This window comes from Colletotrichum truncatum (genome assembly GCF_014235925.2).
Source record: "Colletotrichum truncatum strain CMES1059 chromosome Unknown Contig_0020, whole genome shotgun sequence".
Taxonomy (NCBI): domain Eukaryota; kingdom Fungi; phylum Ascomycota; class Sordariomycetes; order Glomerellales; family Glomerellaceae; genus Colletotrichum; species Colletotrichum truncatum.
The window spans coordinates 208,198-224,013 of NW_027222417.1; the positions used below are offsets into that span (position 1 = coordinate 208,198).

A 15,816-nucleotide genomic window follows, 5' to 3' on the forward strand; every position below is an offset into this window, starting at 1 on the left:
TTGCTGTAGCTGTATAGTTTTGCAGTTTGCAGTGTATTTTGAAGGGAGCCATCTTAGAGTTTAATGAAGTAGCCCGTGTGGACATTGAGTGTTGCTGATGTGTGCCCTGGTTTTGGGGGGCGCGGTTGAGCTTTTTCCTTCTTCTTTCTTCCTCTTTTGGCCTCATCGAGTTCTGGCGATATTCATGACTCATTCTAGACTCCTACCGGCTAATTTTCAACCGCCCTAATGCAGTCTTGATTCTCTTCTTCTTCTTCTTCTGTGAACATGGGCCAGGCTACCGTCATTGTATCTGTGAGTGTGTGTATGTGTGTGTGTGTGTGAGAATTGGTAAAGTAGGCAATTTTGGTGTAATTTTGCCATGATATGACATCTCATGCCTTATCCCCATTTCACCACACCCCAATACTCTCTCTGTAAGAATCTCGTTGCTTAGGATACCCTCTCTGGACCTCTGCTGAACGCCTTTTTCTTTCTTCCGTCTCGCACTCGCCTTTTGTAAAAAAGAATGGCAGCTGTGACGACACAGGGCAGAAGACAGAACTTGTTTGCTCCCGCCCAGCTCGCATCATTTGTCAGAAACACAGATGCTCAGCCAGGTTAGGGCTGCCGTGATTCAAGGATTGGCACGACGTCATGGGCAGTACATATTAATGGCGTGGGTTGATTTGACAGGGTATCTCAATTTAGAATAAAGGAATAAACGAAGTATCCAATAGACCTACGTATGTTCCTTTGCTTGTACTGATGAACCATTTCTGATCACTATCAACCTCATACGACAAATAACGGATAACATCTAGCCCGCTATTGAGTTTCTTTGTTCTGCCTTTGGAAAAATGTCGCTAATTTTCTTTCCATCTCATCAATTGTGCCCATTATTGTGTTTGGTATGCCCGGAACATTTATGCCCAAGGTTCATCTTCGTCGGACAGGCGATGCTAGTTAGACGTCACGGAGTCCTCCAATCTCAACTCCAGGGCGAGTTAGGACCAATTCCTCAGGATGGTTGCTTAAGACAAGGGCAAAACCACTGTCACGCAGAAGTACGTCCCACCAGCTGGCCGGGCGATTAATGTAATCTATTTGGAAAAGACTGTCTAGATGAGTAGAAGTGCTTTATCCAACTGTCTCATCGGGAACTCATCTACATAATGCCCACCTCGTTAATTTAACATGAGAAACAATAACCGAGTGCATGGGTTGAACGCATGCCTCGATGTATGCAACGGTCAATGTCCATCAACCTTCTACAACCATGGCTTTATACCAGCAGCAAATTTGTTTAATCTGTTTTTCTTTTTCATTCTTTTGAATTTTTAACTTTTTTGATCTCTTCCTGAGGATCCCCACTTTAAACCCTCTCCATTTAGACTCTTGAGACCTATTCAAACGAAGAAGTGTACGTTTCTCTGCAGGTGTGAATCGAATAAAAGTGGCGATACATGATGGGTGTGGCTGCTACAAAGTTTGAATTTCTAGTGTAACATGCATTCATATAGCAAGATAAGCACCGTTTCTTTAACTGCTTCTCGCTCATCACGGCCTAACTGAAGCCTTGCCTATAAGGGAATCAAGGTTTGTTGAGAAACGCTTCTCGTAATAACAAAATGCTAAGTAAAAGAGAAAGAGAGAAGCATCCCAAATGCTCGTTAGGCTTACAACTGTGAGCCATACCGAAAACATATACTCCCTGGCTAGATATCGGTAGAATAAGCTTACTGATAAAGAAGCCCACAGAAGGTAAAGATGTCCTGCGCGATGGCTTCCTGCGCCAGGTTCTATATTGGCTAATTTATCTTCTACGTCGAGTTTGTGATCATAGTTCTCACCCTTATCCAGTTAATTCTCGCTGTTATTGGCGTTTCTTACACATCACACTCTTCAGGACTCCCAGTGCCTAGCTGCCAAAAGGCAAATCACAATGGGTTCCGTCCTTAGTCCTTCCGCCAATTCTGAGTTGTCCCGGAACAAAGAAAGCTACTCTCAGACATCGATTCTCAGCTGGACACCAGACTGATTCCATAAAAGAAACCAATTATACTCGTTATGATATAACACTCAAGTAGGATTGAGTAAAGTAGCCACATCATAAATCACGTTACCTTTCGTTATGACATGTGAATAATAAATACGTCCCTTTGGATGATGGTGGCAAAGGCCAGGGCACTGATGCAATTGTCATAGCTGTGATAACATTAAAGTACCTAGATCGAAAGGCGCACATAGGGTCCGAAGTAAGTTTTGCGGGAGTCTGCCCCCTCTCCCTCCTTCGTTCCGCCTCCTCTAACACCATTGTGGACTTCACAACTCCGATAATATAGCCGTATCTTCAATCTATTTTATGGCAGATCCAACTTATACATGGTAACTATTGAAGAAACTAGCTGTTCCGATCTCTCCCAACTCCATTGTCGGATCTATTAGTCTGTTCAAAACGCTCTTGGCGCCCCCTCCATCAACTCGACCGTTGAAAGCCTGTCTCCATTTGTAGCTGAAACCCTGCGTAACGATTCATCGAAATCCTTGTCTCGAGACCCAAATACCGGCGTTAGATATCTTCGCTACCAAATTCTGATGCCATCATTCGATTATTCCTTTCAAAATTGCAAATTGCATGGGAGATACAGGTGAAGGTCACTAATTCGAACCCCTGTCACATCTACTAGGGTTCTCACCGATCCCACCGCAACGTAGAACAAGTTAATGGGGCAAGGCCTCAAATCTTTCATGCCTCCTCCTGGCGATACCATTACTCAAAAAACACTCAAAAGATTCCGGCTACTAACCAGCAATGTACAGCTATACCTACTCTCCGCTTCTGATAGCAGTCAGGGTGGCCGTGACAACATGTCTTACATGAGCCAGTGCCTCTGCAACGATTAAAGTGGCAAGTTCGTCACCGACGCAGCACGGTGTCTGGTAAGAGCATACCATCAGACGTCTAAGGTGACCTAATCATATCAAGACATCCTGCACCAACTCCAACACCCCTTTGTCTATGAGCGAGGATGGTTTCAACAAGCTCGTTGCCGTCAGAGCCGCGGCCATCTCCCTTTCACTGACCAGAAACTGCCGTAAAAGCAAGCTACGTTGAATACGGTAAGACGCAAAAGAAATCAGCAGGGCTTCTACACCAGTATTACCAGCCACAGTCGTAACACTCGGTCCAAAAGACTGTCGAGATGCATTCGCGGATCTCCTCTTTTCCCTCCATTTAAAAGCTTTTCACCTTTCTTCAGCCACCCCAGAACGCCAGTATTTCAAATTTGATCCAACCTAGGTGGAATTTTCTCAGGCGAGGATCGTCCAGCCTGGAGTTGCCGTCTAAAGTAACAAAGAATTGAATTACGCTTCCTCCCGACGTTCCACAAGAAGTATTTGCCAACCCTCTGAAAAGGCCCTAAAAGACCTTTGGTACTCGCAAGATGACGAGAAATACAATACCAAAGAACGATGCAAATTGATATTCTGACGTGTCCCAAAATCACTCATTCGTGAAAGCTCATTATCATAGAAATCTGGTCCCCATCATGAAGTTCCTCTAATTTATGGAAAGATTTCGTCATTGGTTTCAAAGAGCGTTGTTTCAGGCAAGCAAGTATTAAGAAATCTCCGCACAAAAGATGCGGACAGAAGATGCGGTGTCACAGGACTCTGGCTCTGGCTCTCGGAAGTATCATTTGGTATCAAGAAGCCAAGTGTTTTGGCAAATTTGTAATGAGAGGCATTTGTCGTTACCGAACCATTTATTTCAGATGAGACCAGCCGTAATAGCCCCAACTATACGATTAGTTGTGGTCTTATCGAGAATTTGAAGGCCACATTGGCAGACAGTGTGGACTTGGTGTTTGATGGTATATTTGGTGCTTATCACATCAAGCCGTGATATCATCGGGACGGGTGCCACTTGACCCTGCTGCATTTACCTGCTCAGACCATGAGCCTTTGATTTGGGAGAATGTCGAAGTACGCTTTCGTAGCTTCGCTGCATATGCCTTCTGCTACCAACTGAGGCTCCTTATGACACGGAGCTAGGGTCTTAAGCCGTATTACAAATGTGAAGCAGTCGAAGCTTGTTGAAACCAAGTGATGGGGTCAGAACTGCAGAGCCAACCCCAATCAGTATCGGAAAACGGTAATAGAACTTCAGCCGTTTTGTGGATTAGATTGATGCCGTCTCTAACCAAACAAAAGGGGCGCCCTAATTGTTCGCAACGCTGACATCCAGACCATGAATCATTTACAGGGCGAGGTCGTAGTTTTAAGATCTTGGGGCAAGATAGACAACAAATTGGTGAGCATTGCGATAAATATCTGCCATGTGCCTGTCCAGAGAAAGTTTTTCATTATTTTCCCCCTGATTAATGTATATTGAGTCAATTTAAAGAGAATGTTGTTTCGTATAGTGTAGATGATGTCGTGCAGCTGAGTAAAGGCTATGGCCGATTTTGAGGGTGCTGCCTTGTTCCTCTTTAGAGCCGGGTAGAATTTCTAGTGGCTGAGGATTCTGTGAATGGCCCTAAATATATGAGTATTTCTCTTCTATTGAGGGATTTTATTATATTCTGAGCTCTTTATATGGGATCTTATAACGAAGGTTATCATTGAAATTCTCTGGCTGGAGAATAAATCTTTGAGACTTGGCTTCATCTAATTCCTTGTACTCGTACTTCGAAGCTATGATGTAGCAAACAATGTTTCACGGAAGACTGAGTTTGCGAATGAGTAAACGTAGACGCAAAAAGCTTCGAGGTCGAGAGGTCGGGGGTAATGCATTCGGCAGCCTTTTGCACGCCAAGGTTAACTCAATTCCAGGACAGCGTAGGGATAGCCTAAGGAAAAGGCGAGCGTAGAGATAAGTAACATAGACAGAAGGAGAAGAGAACCAGGCTGGGGTAACCACCCTTGACATATATTTCAAGTGACACGAAACCCCGTGGAGGGACATGGGACGGAGGACATTGGCTTGCTATAAAAAAATCGCAAGCATTCATTGGGCAGCCTGCCAATTCCCCCCTTAACTAGTCAATAAATAGGGGACCTAAGAAACAGGTGTGGAACATGAAGTATATAGAGCAAAACGTCAACTGACCCCAAATGAGGCAGAACCTGCTGCTGAGACATAACATGGAGTTCGAACCAACTGACTAGATTGCCGCTAAATTGCCACATAATACACAAGGCAGCTTGGGTAGAGACTCTGAAGGCACGCTGGATGCATATTTTCTCGGCTTTCCTGGTCGACATCGTCTTGCAAGCGCCCTAACTCAATGTTTGCCTACCACTAACTGCCAGTATCGTCCCCGTTTATCCTCCTCTCGTTGTTTCATGGAGGTCCGGCCAGGTTACTAAGAGGTCGTGAAGGTTATGGTGACGCTGCTCAGTCCAGTGTGCATCCAACGAGGCAATCGATAGGTTGGCCAAGATTGACGGTTCATAGTGAGAACCGTCAAGGATCATCAATGGGAGCTTATCTCGCGGAGTCTCCGAGTGCCAACCCATGGAGCATATCAAGCTACTAAAATTTCGAAACGAGAAAAAGTTTCTTTTATTAGCAACTCATGTTGACAGAGAAGAAGGACTTCTGGTGCCGCCAATTGTGCCATAATCTGCTTCATCAGACCAGCTACCGAACCGTAAAAAAACTGGCCAGTAGTAAATGCGTCATTAACTTACAAAACCATCTGCGTATATCCCAGAAAAAGAAACCGACAGGATGACATGGCCCCTGTGGGTGGTCGCATCTACGCCAAACCATAGTTTCGGTTGCTTTTCGTCGTCGAAAACTGCGGCGAGATCGTCGCGAAAAGGGCCTTCAAGTCCCTTTTTCGTGAATGACATAGTGCCTCCCAAGATTATATCGGAGTTGTAAGGGCAAACAGGTCACTTAGCTCAGGTTTCACCATTTCAAGCTGTTCGCTCGTCACAGTGCCAACCTGCTCGGTCTCTACACGCCGTCCGGAACCCGAGTAGATGTGACGACGGTATCCACTGGTGGTGCTGCGTACGTTTGTCAGTATTTCCTATCGTTGCCCTCGCGGAAGCACGGGGCTTGTCGCATTGGAAAATTGGTGATATCGTCTAATATCCTGTCTTGGTTGCAAAGCTCACCCTGAAGAGGCCTGGGTGGCAAGTGAGTCGACTTGTTCCATGACAGAAACCGATGCAAGTTGTCTTTCCAGCCGGTAGTCGGCGATAAACCAATGTTCCTGGAGATTTGGCTACATATTTTGATCTCTAATCTGCAAACTGGCTGGTTGCCAAATATACGCCATAGACCGTCTCAAGAGCCTTTGACGTTATGGAAGAGCGGCGCCTTGCCCCAAACTTAGCTAACCCTACAGATAATTGCCCCAACCTTTAAATACAGATCTACGTCGATGTTCATCTTGGTAATGTCGTCATATTTTCAAAGTACGCCTATGAGCTTCTGAAGTCCTGTTGGGCCTTGACGTCGTCGGTATGAATTTGGCGGCTGCTACTACGTAATAGCCTTTCGGCTTTTGTATGACGAAGCCGACGGCAGCAATCTATTGTTGGGACACACGGTTAAAAGAATCTCTTCGAAGATTTCGCAGCCTGAATGAACCTCGAAATTGATATATATGCTATAGTTGTTGCAATAGCCGGAACTTCCGAGTGGTTAGGCCTCCTGTGAGGCTGCCAAACGCTGATATAAGTTCTGTGATCACTTCAACCAGCAATTCTACAAGAACTTCTACAAAAGATTCCACTTCACAGGTACTTCGTGGGATCCTAACAATAGTGTCTAATGCGATGGAGATCCAAGAGAGCGCGAACATTGTCGAGTTGGATTGCAAAGAAACCCAACAAAAACTACTGCTGAGAACGGAGGAGCTTTTCAATATGTTTGTGCACTAATTTAAACACTTTCTGTAATTCTGCAATAATTGTGTGCATTCTTTGTGTTCAATTTAACAGGATTCCATTTCTTGGCTTACCCTACGTTGTTTCTCACCCAATCCGTGATATGAAACGCAATATCTACTAAAGGGAAACACTAGGAATAACCGATGATCTGTATTGTTTCGATTGAATTGATATAAACGAAGCTTGATAAACAACTCCAGTCGCTGGCTCTAGTCATATGCTTATAATACGAGCAATACATTTGCCGATTCTTACAAGTATTGTTCTAACCACAGATGGATGATCAAAGATCTTGCCAGGTTACAAAATAATTACAAGCACCACGTATGACTTCTAATCTCTGGCTACGGACAAGAACATAAGTATAACACTCACAGCACCGACAAATCGAACAGAAACTATACTGCGGATTCCTCCGCGACCAACTTGTTCCGCAACGTGAGAGTTATTGCAACTCTTCTCAACAGTGCGAACGAGGAATGTACTTCACACACAATACGGAAACGACAATGAACGATATCGAAACTATTACAGGTCTTCTTCAGTAATTTCTCAGATAGTTCCACATCCCCGCGAAAACTAGCTGACCAACAGTTAGTTGATTGCATGTTGTATCGACAGGACCGTTTGGTTGTCCGAAATGCCGGTACGACTGATTTTGTTTTAGCAGTCTGGTTTTTTCAGGTTCTGCCTGAACGTGGCGTTACAGCCCACCGATTCCGAGTAAGTGGGCTCTTGAGAAACTCAAGTACAAGACATATAGAAATTCGGCAACTGACAAACGCCAAATGCACCGCAAGCGATAATCTCAGTCCCATCGCCTCTAGGTCGCTTCAACATGATAGTATCATCATAGCTCCATGTATCATGAAAACGTTGGCAGCTATTCGGGCAGGGCTTACTGATGACCCCCTCGCCAGCGCTGCCGATGGTACATTTTAACGAGAGGCGGGGACTCACTTTCGAAATGCCCTTGAACGACAGTAAAATTGACATCATGTCGTTCTTTTGACTCGCTGGAGCCACCAATTTCCGTCTGTACGCGTCTCCTCCACGAGACTGGTGAGTCTCGAGGAAGCTATTGACTAAGCTGGTGGTAGAATGCTGGCTTTTTCTGAAGATTCGCGATAACGATTTCGAGAGGGGGAGTTGGATTCAGGAAGCCATTGTAGATATTCATGAAACTGGCTTAGAAAATCCATAAATCATTGCTCCCGCAATAATGTAACCTCAGAGAAGTAGGGCTTTCCTTTCAACAACTGGCCATTCGAAAAATTATAACCCAATATCCTTTAAGGCTGTCACGGGGCTTAACAAGATTCAACAGAGCCTCGGGAGCCCGTTATTACAACGCTAGAAACACCCCAAAGCTCGTGCGTGAGATAAAGTCACTTTTGTGATCCGGGAATGGATTGTTCCCAGCACTGATCACTTTGACAATAGTTTCACCATATGGAGCCCGGTTCGATGAAATTACGTCCATGTACCCCGCGAACTTGCTGTGGCGAGCAAAATATGGAGGAATGAATAGTGGTTTTGCATGAATATGCAACCGGCATCTCTTGACAATTGGGTTGCCTATAAATTCCCATCTATTGCCTTAGCAACCTGCTAGGAAAACAAACTCCAGATTCAACAGAACTCTGCTTCAACTTTTATGGCGTCTCTTCCATCGACTCTTGTACTACGCCCAACGCAATTTAACGGCAATAGGTGTCTCAAAACGGAGTGAACTTGCCTTGTGGTTTCGAGAGTGGTGTGGCTTGAAATAAAGAAAACAGGATGATATGCTGTTTAACGTCATGGAATTTTGTACTCACTTACTCTTTCCATACCCCCCATCAGTCAAAGAGCGTCACGCAAAGAACCAGGCCTTGAAATATCTGAGCCTTTTCGAAAATGATAATCGAATTCAAGACTCACCAAGTCCAAGCCCCTTCTATCACAAGATTCTCGGCATATGAATAGATCTTCTCGATTCTCGTGCTAGCAGAGCTAATTTCATATCTTCAGTCTTGTTTTCATCCGTACGTTCTTGGATCTCTTCAGTAGGCTTTCAAGAAGCACGGAATATCTCTGTTTGGGACGGCTTTACATTTATCTAAGTCATGATCGGTGATCTACTAGCTCCAACATTCTTCTCGCTTTGCCCTAACATCCACTTCCACTCACCGTTTCTGAAATGCCCCCAGGCTGGTGCACGTACCAGGTATTATGATGAACTTTCAAATGTTCTTGGTAATCCCTCTGCAGGATGAACAGCTTTTAGGACAACGCTAGGACAGTTTCAGGATGCTTGAAGTTTCGTGGAAGATTTAATCAGGCTGAATCATTATGTAGCAAGATGCAAAATGTAGGGACTATCAAATTGACAAGTTTTTCTACCATCCCAAACCACATACAGCCCAATGAAAGCTTGAGCAACACCATTGCAACAGGAAAAGCTTCCGACATTCGTGTTTTAGGTGTAGTAGTTACCCCACCGACTGCCACATGGCTCCAATTTTGCCAAGGGCGGAATAAAGCAAATCAGAGCTCCTTTGCCTATCAGATTCGCTGGCTCTATATTTAAACTTAGAACATATCTCTTTTCAGTGAGCTATGGGTGATGGTAGAAGTACTTTTGAAAGCTGTCGACACATGATGCTATGTTAGAACCTTTAATAATTCACAGGAAAAGACCATGTTATGTTGATGTACCGATTTTACTGAGGGGTAAGAATGGTTCTAAAATCGGGTCTTGCGACCTTCACGGAACTGGAGCCATGTATCAGTCGATGGGATAGTTAAGGAAAAGTGATACGAAAGTTGTTACGCTCAAGTTGGACTTTGGTAGGGACAAAAGTTTCTCCTTTATTTAGCAGATCCATCCATCCGTGTATGCAACCATTGAAAGTCTTGAGACTACCTGTCAACTTCCAGATGACTAAAATCTCGCCAAAGGTGGGGTGAAGCCAATTAGGGCTCATCTGTCCACCAGTCGTGGCTATTCATGTACTTATATAGAGAGTACATTTCTGCTTGAGAGCTTTGCGGATAGATGAAGTCGTGGTGATCTTTGTTGGTACATAATGCCGTAATAAGACTAAGAATGTACATGAAAATACTATAAACTACTTTCATACCAAGTACAACGAGGGTAAAAATAGTTTTAAGGTGGGAAGTCAAACACCTGGACGAGATCGAGGTTATCTGACAGTCGATAGGACAGGTTTGCTTTAATATTGGTTGCAATCGTTTGATTTAGGAGCCTTTTAGATGATTCCACATCAAAGATTCCCATTGTACTTACACAGGACCTTACGTAAGGAACCCCTTTAGGATGGATATTCATACCATGGATGGTAGGGATCGAATTTACGGACATCACTATCATAGAACGATGTATTTGTTTGGTTTCTCCTTTCATCTGACACTCTGCTTCTTCTATGCTTGTTTGTTCTATCCTTTCGTCTATTACTATGATAAACATTGACTGCATGCAAGATTCTATGGAACGATAAAACGACCTCGTTGTCTACAGCGACCAGACACTCATCATTGAAGAGACTTAGGAGGCTGTGCCAATAAGAGCTAGGCAAGGCGACAGTTCTGGGATCAATGTTGAATGAGAAAACATTAAACAAAATGGGCTTGGAGAGGCAGAACAGCTCGTTCGCTAACTGGTCCTGATAACTATTTCTAGCGACTACTAGAAAAGGGGGTTTCGCCATTGGCTTTTAGACTTAAGAGAGAATATCCATGCACTCATACTAGTGCAATGATCGGCATTACGGGATGAAGTTCACGGGATGACGTGGTTCCACAGCCGGCTGCCAACCATGTAACTAGCAGCCAGACTTGGTATATATTTTCGGAAACCACTTCAGTCCTCACTTCTCTGGTCACTTTGGCAAGAACATACACAGAGACACAATAAGCCTATCAGACGGGGCTTTTACCCCTCGCGCGAGACTCCCACTCTTGGGATATTGTGATGCCAAGCAGATACATTGCAGAATCATGTTGTCGCCTAACAAAGCCCACGAATGACTGCGATCAGTTAGCCCACGGGTGAGATAGTCAAGGCTGAGCACATGAATAATAAGACGTTACAGGGGCAGCAAATTTGTACCAATTGTGTTGCTTTAATCAGCTATTTGAAAATTTGTTTAAACATGTCGAAAGTCCCTTTCGACCATGTTTGTCACGGCCCAAGAATATCTGTTAATGGAAGCCAAGATTTGGTGGGCACATCCTTGATCAAGCTGATTCCTGCATAGGCTACTCGCTTACCAGGAGATGTTGTTCAATACTCCATATGATTTAGATGAACCAGCTGCCGCACCGTCATGCTGTATTTCTTCACTATTAACAATCTCTGGAAGTAGCCCAATGTCTTTTGAAGATTATGCTTTTAGCGGTTCCCGAAAAAAATAAGCAACTGATTTGTATTTTGTGCGTCGCAGGCCTTTCCCGTACTCTTTTTGACCAATAATCTAAATCTCCAGCCAGGATTAAGTTGAGAACTTGTGATCATATCAACCCATTGGATTAAGTTTGTTTCTTGCCTTTCTCCCGTTGGGCTTGAGATTGAGCAGAAACATTCTATTTAAAACAGCAAACGTTGTTTCTGAACATGCCGTGCTGACCAGGAATCAAGCTCTTGTCCCACAGTTTCTACCCACAATCAGCCTCCTCACACAGCTCCTGTCCCTAGAAGAGTAGGAATCAGACCCCCGTCGGTAGTGGTGGTAGTCTGGCTCTCTCCCAGATTCGTAAGGGTTCCAGCAGAATAGGAATCATAATTTGCTCCGCCCATACTGGCGAATCGACACCATCTGGGGGAACCAGAAGGGCCGTTTGAAGAAGGGGAAAAGTGTCTGTGTTGCTATCTGTGGTATTCTAGGGGGAGAGCTTACAGGATTTTGGGCTGAAGTGGATGCCAAAAATGCATTCCGTCTGATTGCCAGTCACCCAGGTGACTGGCAAACCGGCGGCCGGTTAAACCGTGCGACCTTGGGTCTACTTTATCCTGGAATTTCAGCCATTGTAACACTATCATTGCCACAGCTCTCAACCTCTATTTCGATTAAATGGTGCGATGGCTACTTAGTGACAAATAAGCAGAAGTTAGTGATATCCAAACTCTTATAGATTTACGTCTTCGTTACTACTGCAAGTAATATGATAATTCGAGGGGAAGAGAAAATTCCTTTGTTAGCTGCGTTCTGACCTCGATGGCTCTGAATGTATATTAGCTTCGAAGGCAAGGACCGGTTTGACTGTTTATGTTGGCTTCGTCAGCCTGGTTTTGATAAGTGGACGCACAGAATCCTCAACAACATGAAAACTATTGGAATAATCGTGATGTTGGGTTTGAGCGTCTCTGTGGCCGCCTGGCCACAGCTGCTGACCACCTGAGCCTCAAGTAGAGGACGACCTCGCCTTCCCGCGTGAAGGGCAACGGAAAGGGAGGAGTCTCTTGTAAACCTTCAAACCTCCTAGGTAGTGTATGGTGTAGAATGGACATGTTGAATTTACCCCTATTGAAAGATCTCATATCCGTGCAGGTAAGTTCAATTGAATCAGATGAGCTGTATTACTCTGCCCCCAAAAGAAGCCTTTACGGTCTTTATAAGGATTGCTAATTTCAAAAGTTTTAAAAGACTTAAGGCCGGCTTCAACTGTTAGTAAAAGAGCTGGTAATGTAGAAATAATCGCATTGACAATACCGCCGACAATGCCCGAGTCATCTGCTAGCACGTATAGATCATACAAGCCCTTCCGATCTCGTATAAGCCTGTGTATTGATGAGCCCTGGGGTTCATTCAGTCGTATATGTGATGTTGCGAATTTGGCGAGGTGTCCAAGAGATAGAGTACGATATGAGTTGAACTTTAGACTGGGTAATTTCAATAGGGCTTGGATCAGTGAAAGGTATGCGGTCAGGATCATGTATGAAAAAAGAATGAAAGATATAAAATGGGTCAATGAATGAGCAACTGATTGGAGAACAGCTCTCAGAATGGCTCGCCGGTGGTTTTGAAGCAGGGCTTGACGCAGGGCTTGGAGAGGGACTTGCTGAAGACTCTGAAGAGAAATACATGGCTGCATTATTGGCTATTTTAGACAAGCACCAAAGACGGATGAGCCCGCCTGTGTGCGTTGCGTTGTGAGTAAGAAGGGGTATAGTCCATAGCTTGATTGACGACTGTCGCAAAGTCAGTAAGCTTGTAGTGTGGAGAGAAGAGAGATGTGGCAGCAGCACAAAGTCAAGGGAAGAGGTAGTACTGCACAGAGTTGAAGAATTCAGGGACGGAAAAAAATGTGTCGTTGGTGTTTGGAGGCACCAGTTGCATGAACTTGCGCAGAGACAGCTTCATCGTGGTGGATGTGGACCCATATTGTACCTAGGACATATAAATTGCTCCACACTGACGCATAAGGTGTTGGCAACTCCGGCGAGGAGGTGCAGTTGCTTCTGCTGTTGGCGCACAGAACTATAAACGGCTTTGACGATGGTATCGAGTATTCTCGCTTGGTCGAACTCGGTCCTAGCCTAGGTGGAAAATGATATGTCCGAACGGACAACTTGGGTAATCCGTTCAACTCATGTATTTGTAAGTCTACAAGCCTTATCACTTGGCTTCTTGGAGTCTTAAAAGGTATTTCAAGTAATTGTTGTAAAAGAATCAGGCTTTGTAAATATTTGCAGTGGTTTGAATTTAGCTGGTGTCTTTATTAAGTTAGACCGCCCTGGAAGACATCCATTCAAGCTTGCCTTTTCTCAAATCCACTAAGACCATACGACAAAACCTTGTAATAAGAAAAGACTGCATCGCATGTCCGCAATTGGGGTTTAAGAATGTGATTGATATCCTTGATGGTCTCAAAAACGACATCCAACATACTTTTCGAGCAAGGTACTGTACAACGTTTAGTTGTCGTCCCATTCTGAGGCAATGCGTAACAGTCGCAGATACAGCGAAAGACTCAGACAAATTGGCGACAAAGGCTGTCAACGACGCACGATAATTCTGCGGTGTTATTTGCGGGAAAAAATGTCTTTTTTGTTGCGGTGCGCGAATTGGATTGGCATTGATTTTGTCGCAGGCCTACGCTAATAAAAACGAGTCAAACTCATCCTTGCCGACATTATGTGTTCATCATTTCTTTGGGTCATCCACAGAGCACATGGCCGATGCATTAGGGAAGATGGAGGAAGAATACAAGCTATTGGCTATCTTCTCTTGTGTGCTCAACACTGTCGCAGTCTTCAACACAAGGCCAGTCCAATTGTTGTTATTCTATTGTCGACTTCGCTGAAGGCCAGTCTAAAATCAACACGTCTGTTGAAGGACCATCAAGGCCGATGCAGTAACAGGAGTGAAGGGAGTCATTAGCTTGAGCAGAATGTAAGTTTGCCTTGTTCAAACCACATCCTGTTCACTGTAAATTTGCAAAGCATCGGCTAACATAATGATTGAGAAAAAGATTAATGGTGACAGTAAGAAAGGCCTAACTGATAATAGAGGAAGAAAACATTTTTTGGGAGGCAACTGGCAGTCATTGTGTTTATCAGCCTATGGAAAACAGAAGACGAAGGGAAAAAGAACTAATTAGGCAGAAAAAACGCATTTCATCGGCGAAAAGATTATCAGAAATTATGAAACCCATTTTTTTCGCAATCATGAAGATGGTATGTGCAGCCTACGGTACGGGCGGCTTCAACTAGGAACCTAACGGCTTGTATTTTCTAGATGAGTGAGCTGGGCTAAGTTTGCTTTACGAAGTCGGTGGAGCGAGTCCACCGCGGGACTACGCGGCCGGGGCGCGGTGGGTCCGGGGGCCGGGGGGCGCCTGGAGCCACTACGACAGAAGGCATGTGCTTTTTTTTTTTTTTTTTTTTTTCCACTGGCACAATATCGTATTGATCTTTGTAAATATGGCACTGCCTCATGAGTAACGTACCGGCACATTATATGGTAGCCAACCCTGAAGTGTGGAATAGAGCATCTGAGGGTGAACATTACCTAACCCACGGGTCCCACTAGGGACCTGTGGTTGGGGCTGGGTCATATTGGCAGCCCAACGTAAGGAAGAAAAAGCACCATGGGTTTCGTGGGTCTGGGTAATGGGAGGTTTTTTGGGTGCTCGTTTTGAAAGTCACTTTTTGCGGATCTGCCATGAAAAAAAGTACTTCTATGTGCAAAACATGGGTGTGCCACAACGCTTCAACACATAACCATCAGGGGAAATAGCTAATTATAATATAGTGAAGTCCTTTTTGACCTAGAAAAATTCTCGTAAAAGTTTAAGTCTAGGCAAAAATTAGGGCTTATTATTGTAGCAAATTGGCACTTGTAGGTAGCAGCTTTATTGTTATGAAGGGCGGTGAATGGAATGGTGATGTTGAATGGTGTTGTGGCTTTTCAACAACCATAGCCACACTGGGAATGGGTTTGGCTGTGGCTAAATCAGGAAAGGTGTAGCTGTGGTTTGGTCAAGGTGCCACAAAAGTAGCATTGGGTGACCAATAAGAGAGATGGTATACTTTCAGATGCTGGTCATGAGCAACACCTCGTCCAAACACTAGCTACCGCAAAATAAGACTTACCTAAAAAAAAAAAAAAAAAAAAAAAAAAAAAAACCATGCTTTAAATATGAAAGCAGAATGTTTTGGCTTTTTGATATTTATGGTTGTGGTATTTCCGATGTAAAATAGTCGAATGATACTTTCGAGGGGACTAGCGACCGTGTTTTGTCGCTCTCGATGATAACAAAAATAGGACAGGTCAATTCTGAGGTGTTGAATGGTCAGATTGCCGAATGCGTCAAAGCGTCTCGTCTAATTATCTTAAAGAGGCTAGGTGTGGTCCATACGACTTAGCGCCCCATTTTGTTATTCTCGAGAGGTTAGTGACTGACTGTGACTGATAA

General features: G+C 44.3%; 1 protein-coding gene across 1 annotated transcript; it reads right to left on the reverse strand.

Moving 5' to 3' along the window:
• Positions 1–5,858: 5,858 nt before the first annotated feature.
• CTRU02_215812 (uncharacterized protein) lies at positions 5,859–6,155 on the reverse strand (the record flags this gene model as incomplete). Its single annotated transcript, XM_036733783.1, has 2 exons — positions 5,859–6,003; positions 6,115–6,155. The coding sequence occupies 2 exons, from the start codon at positions 6,153–6,155 to the stop codon at positions 5,859–5,861; spliced, it is 186 nt and encodes a 61-aa protein (XP_036574491.1).
• Between the last annotated feature and the right edge of the window lie 9,661 nt (positions 6,156–15,816).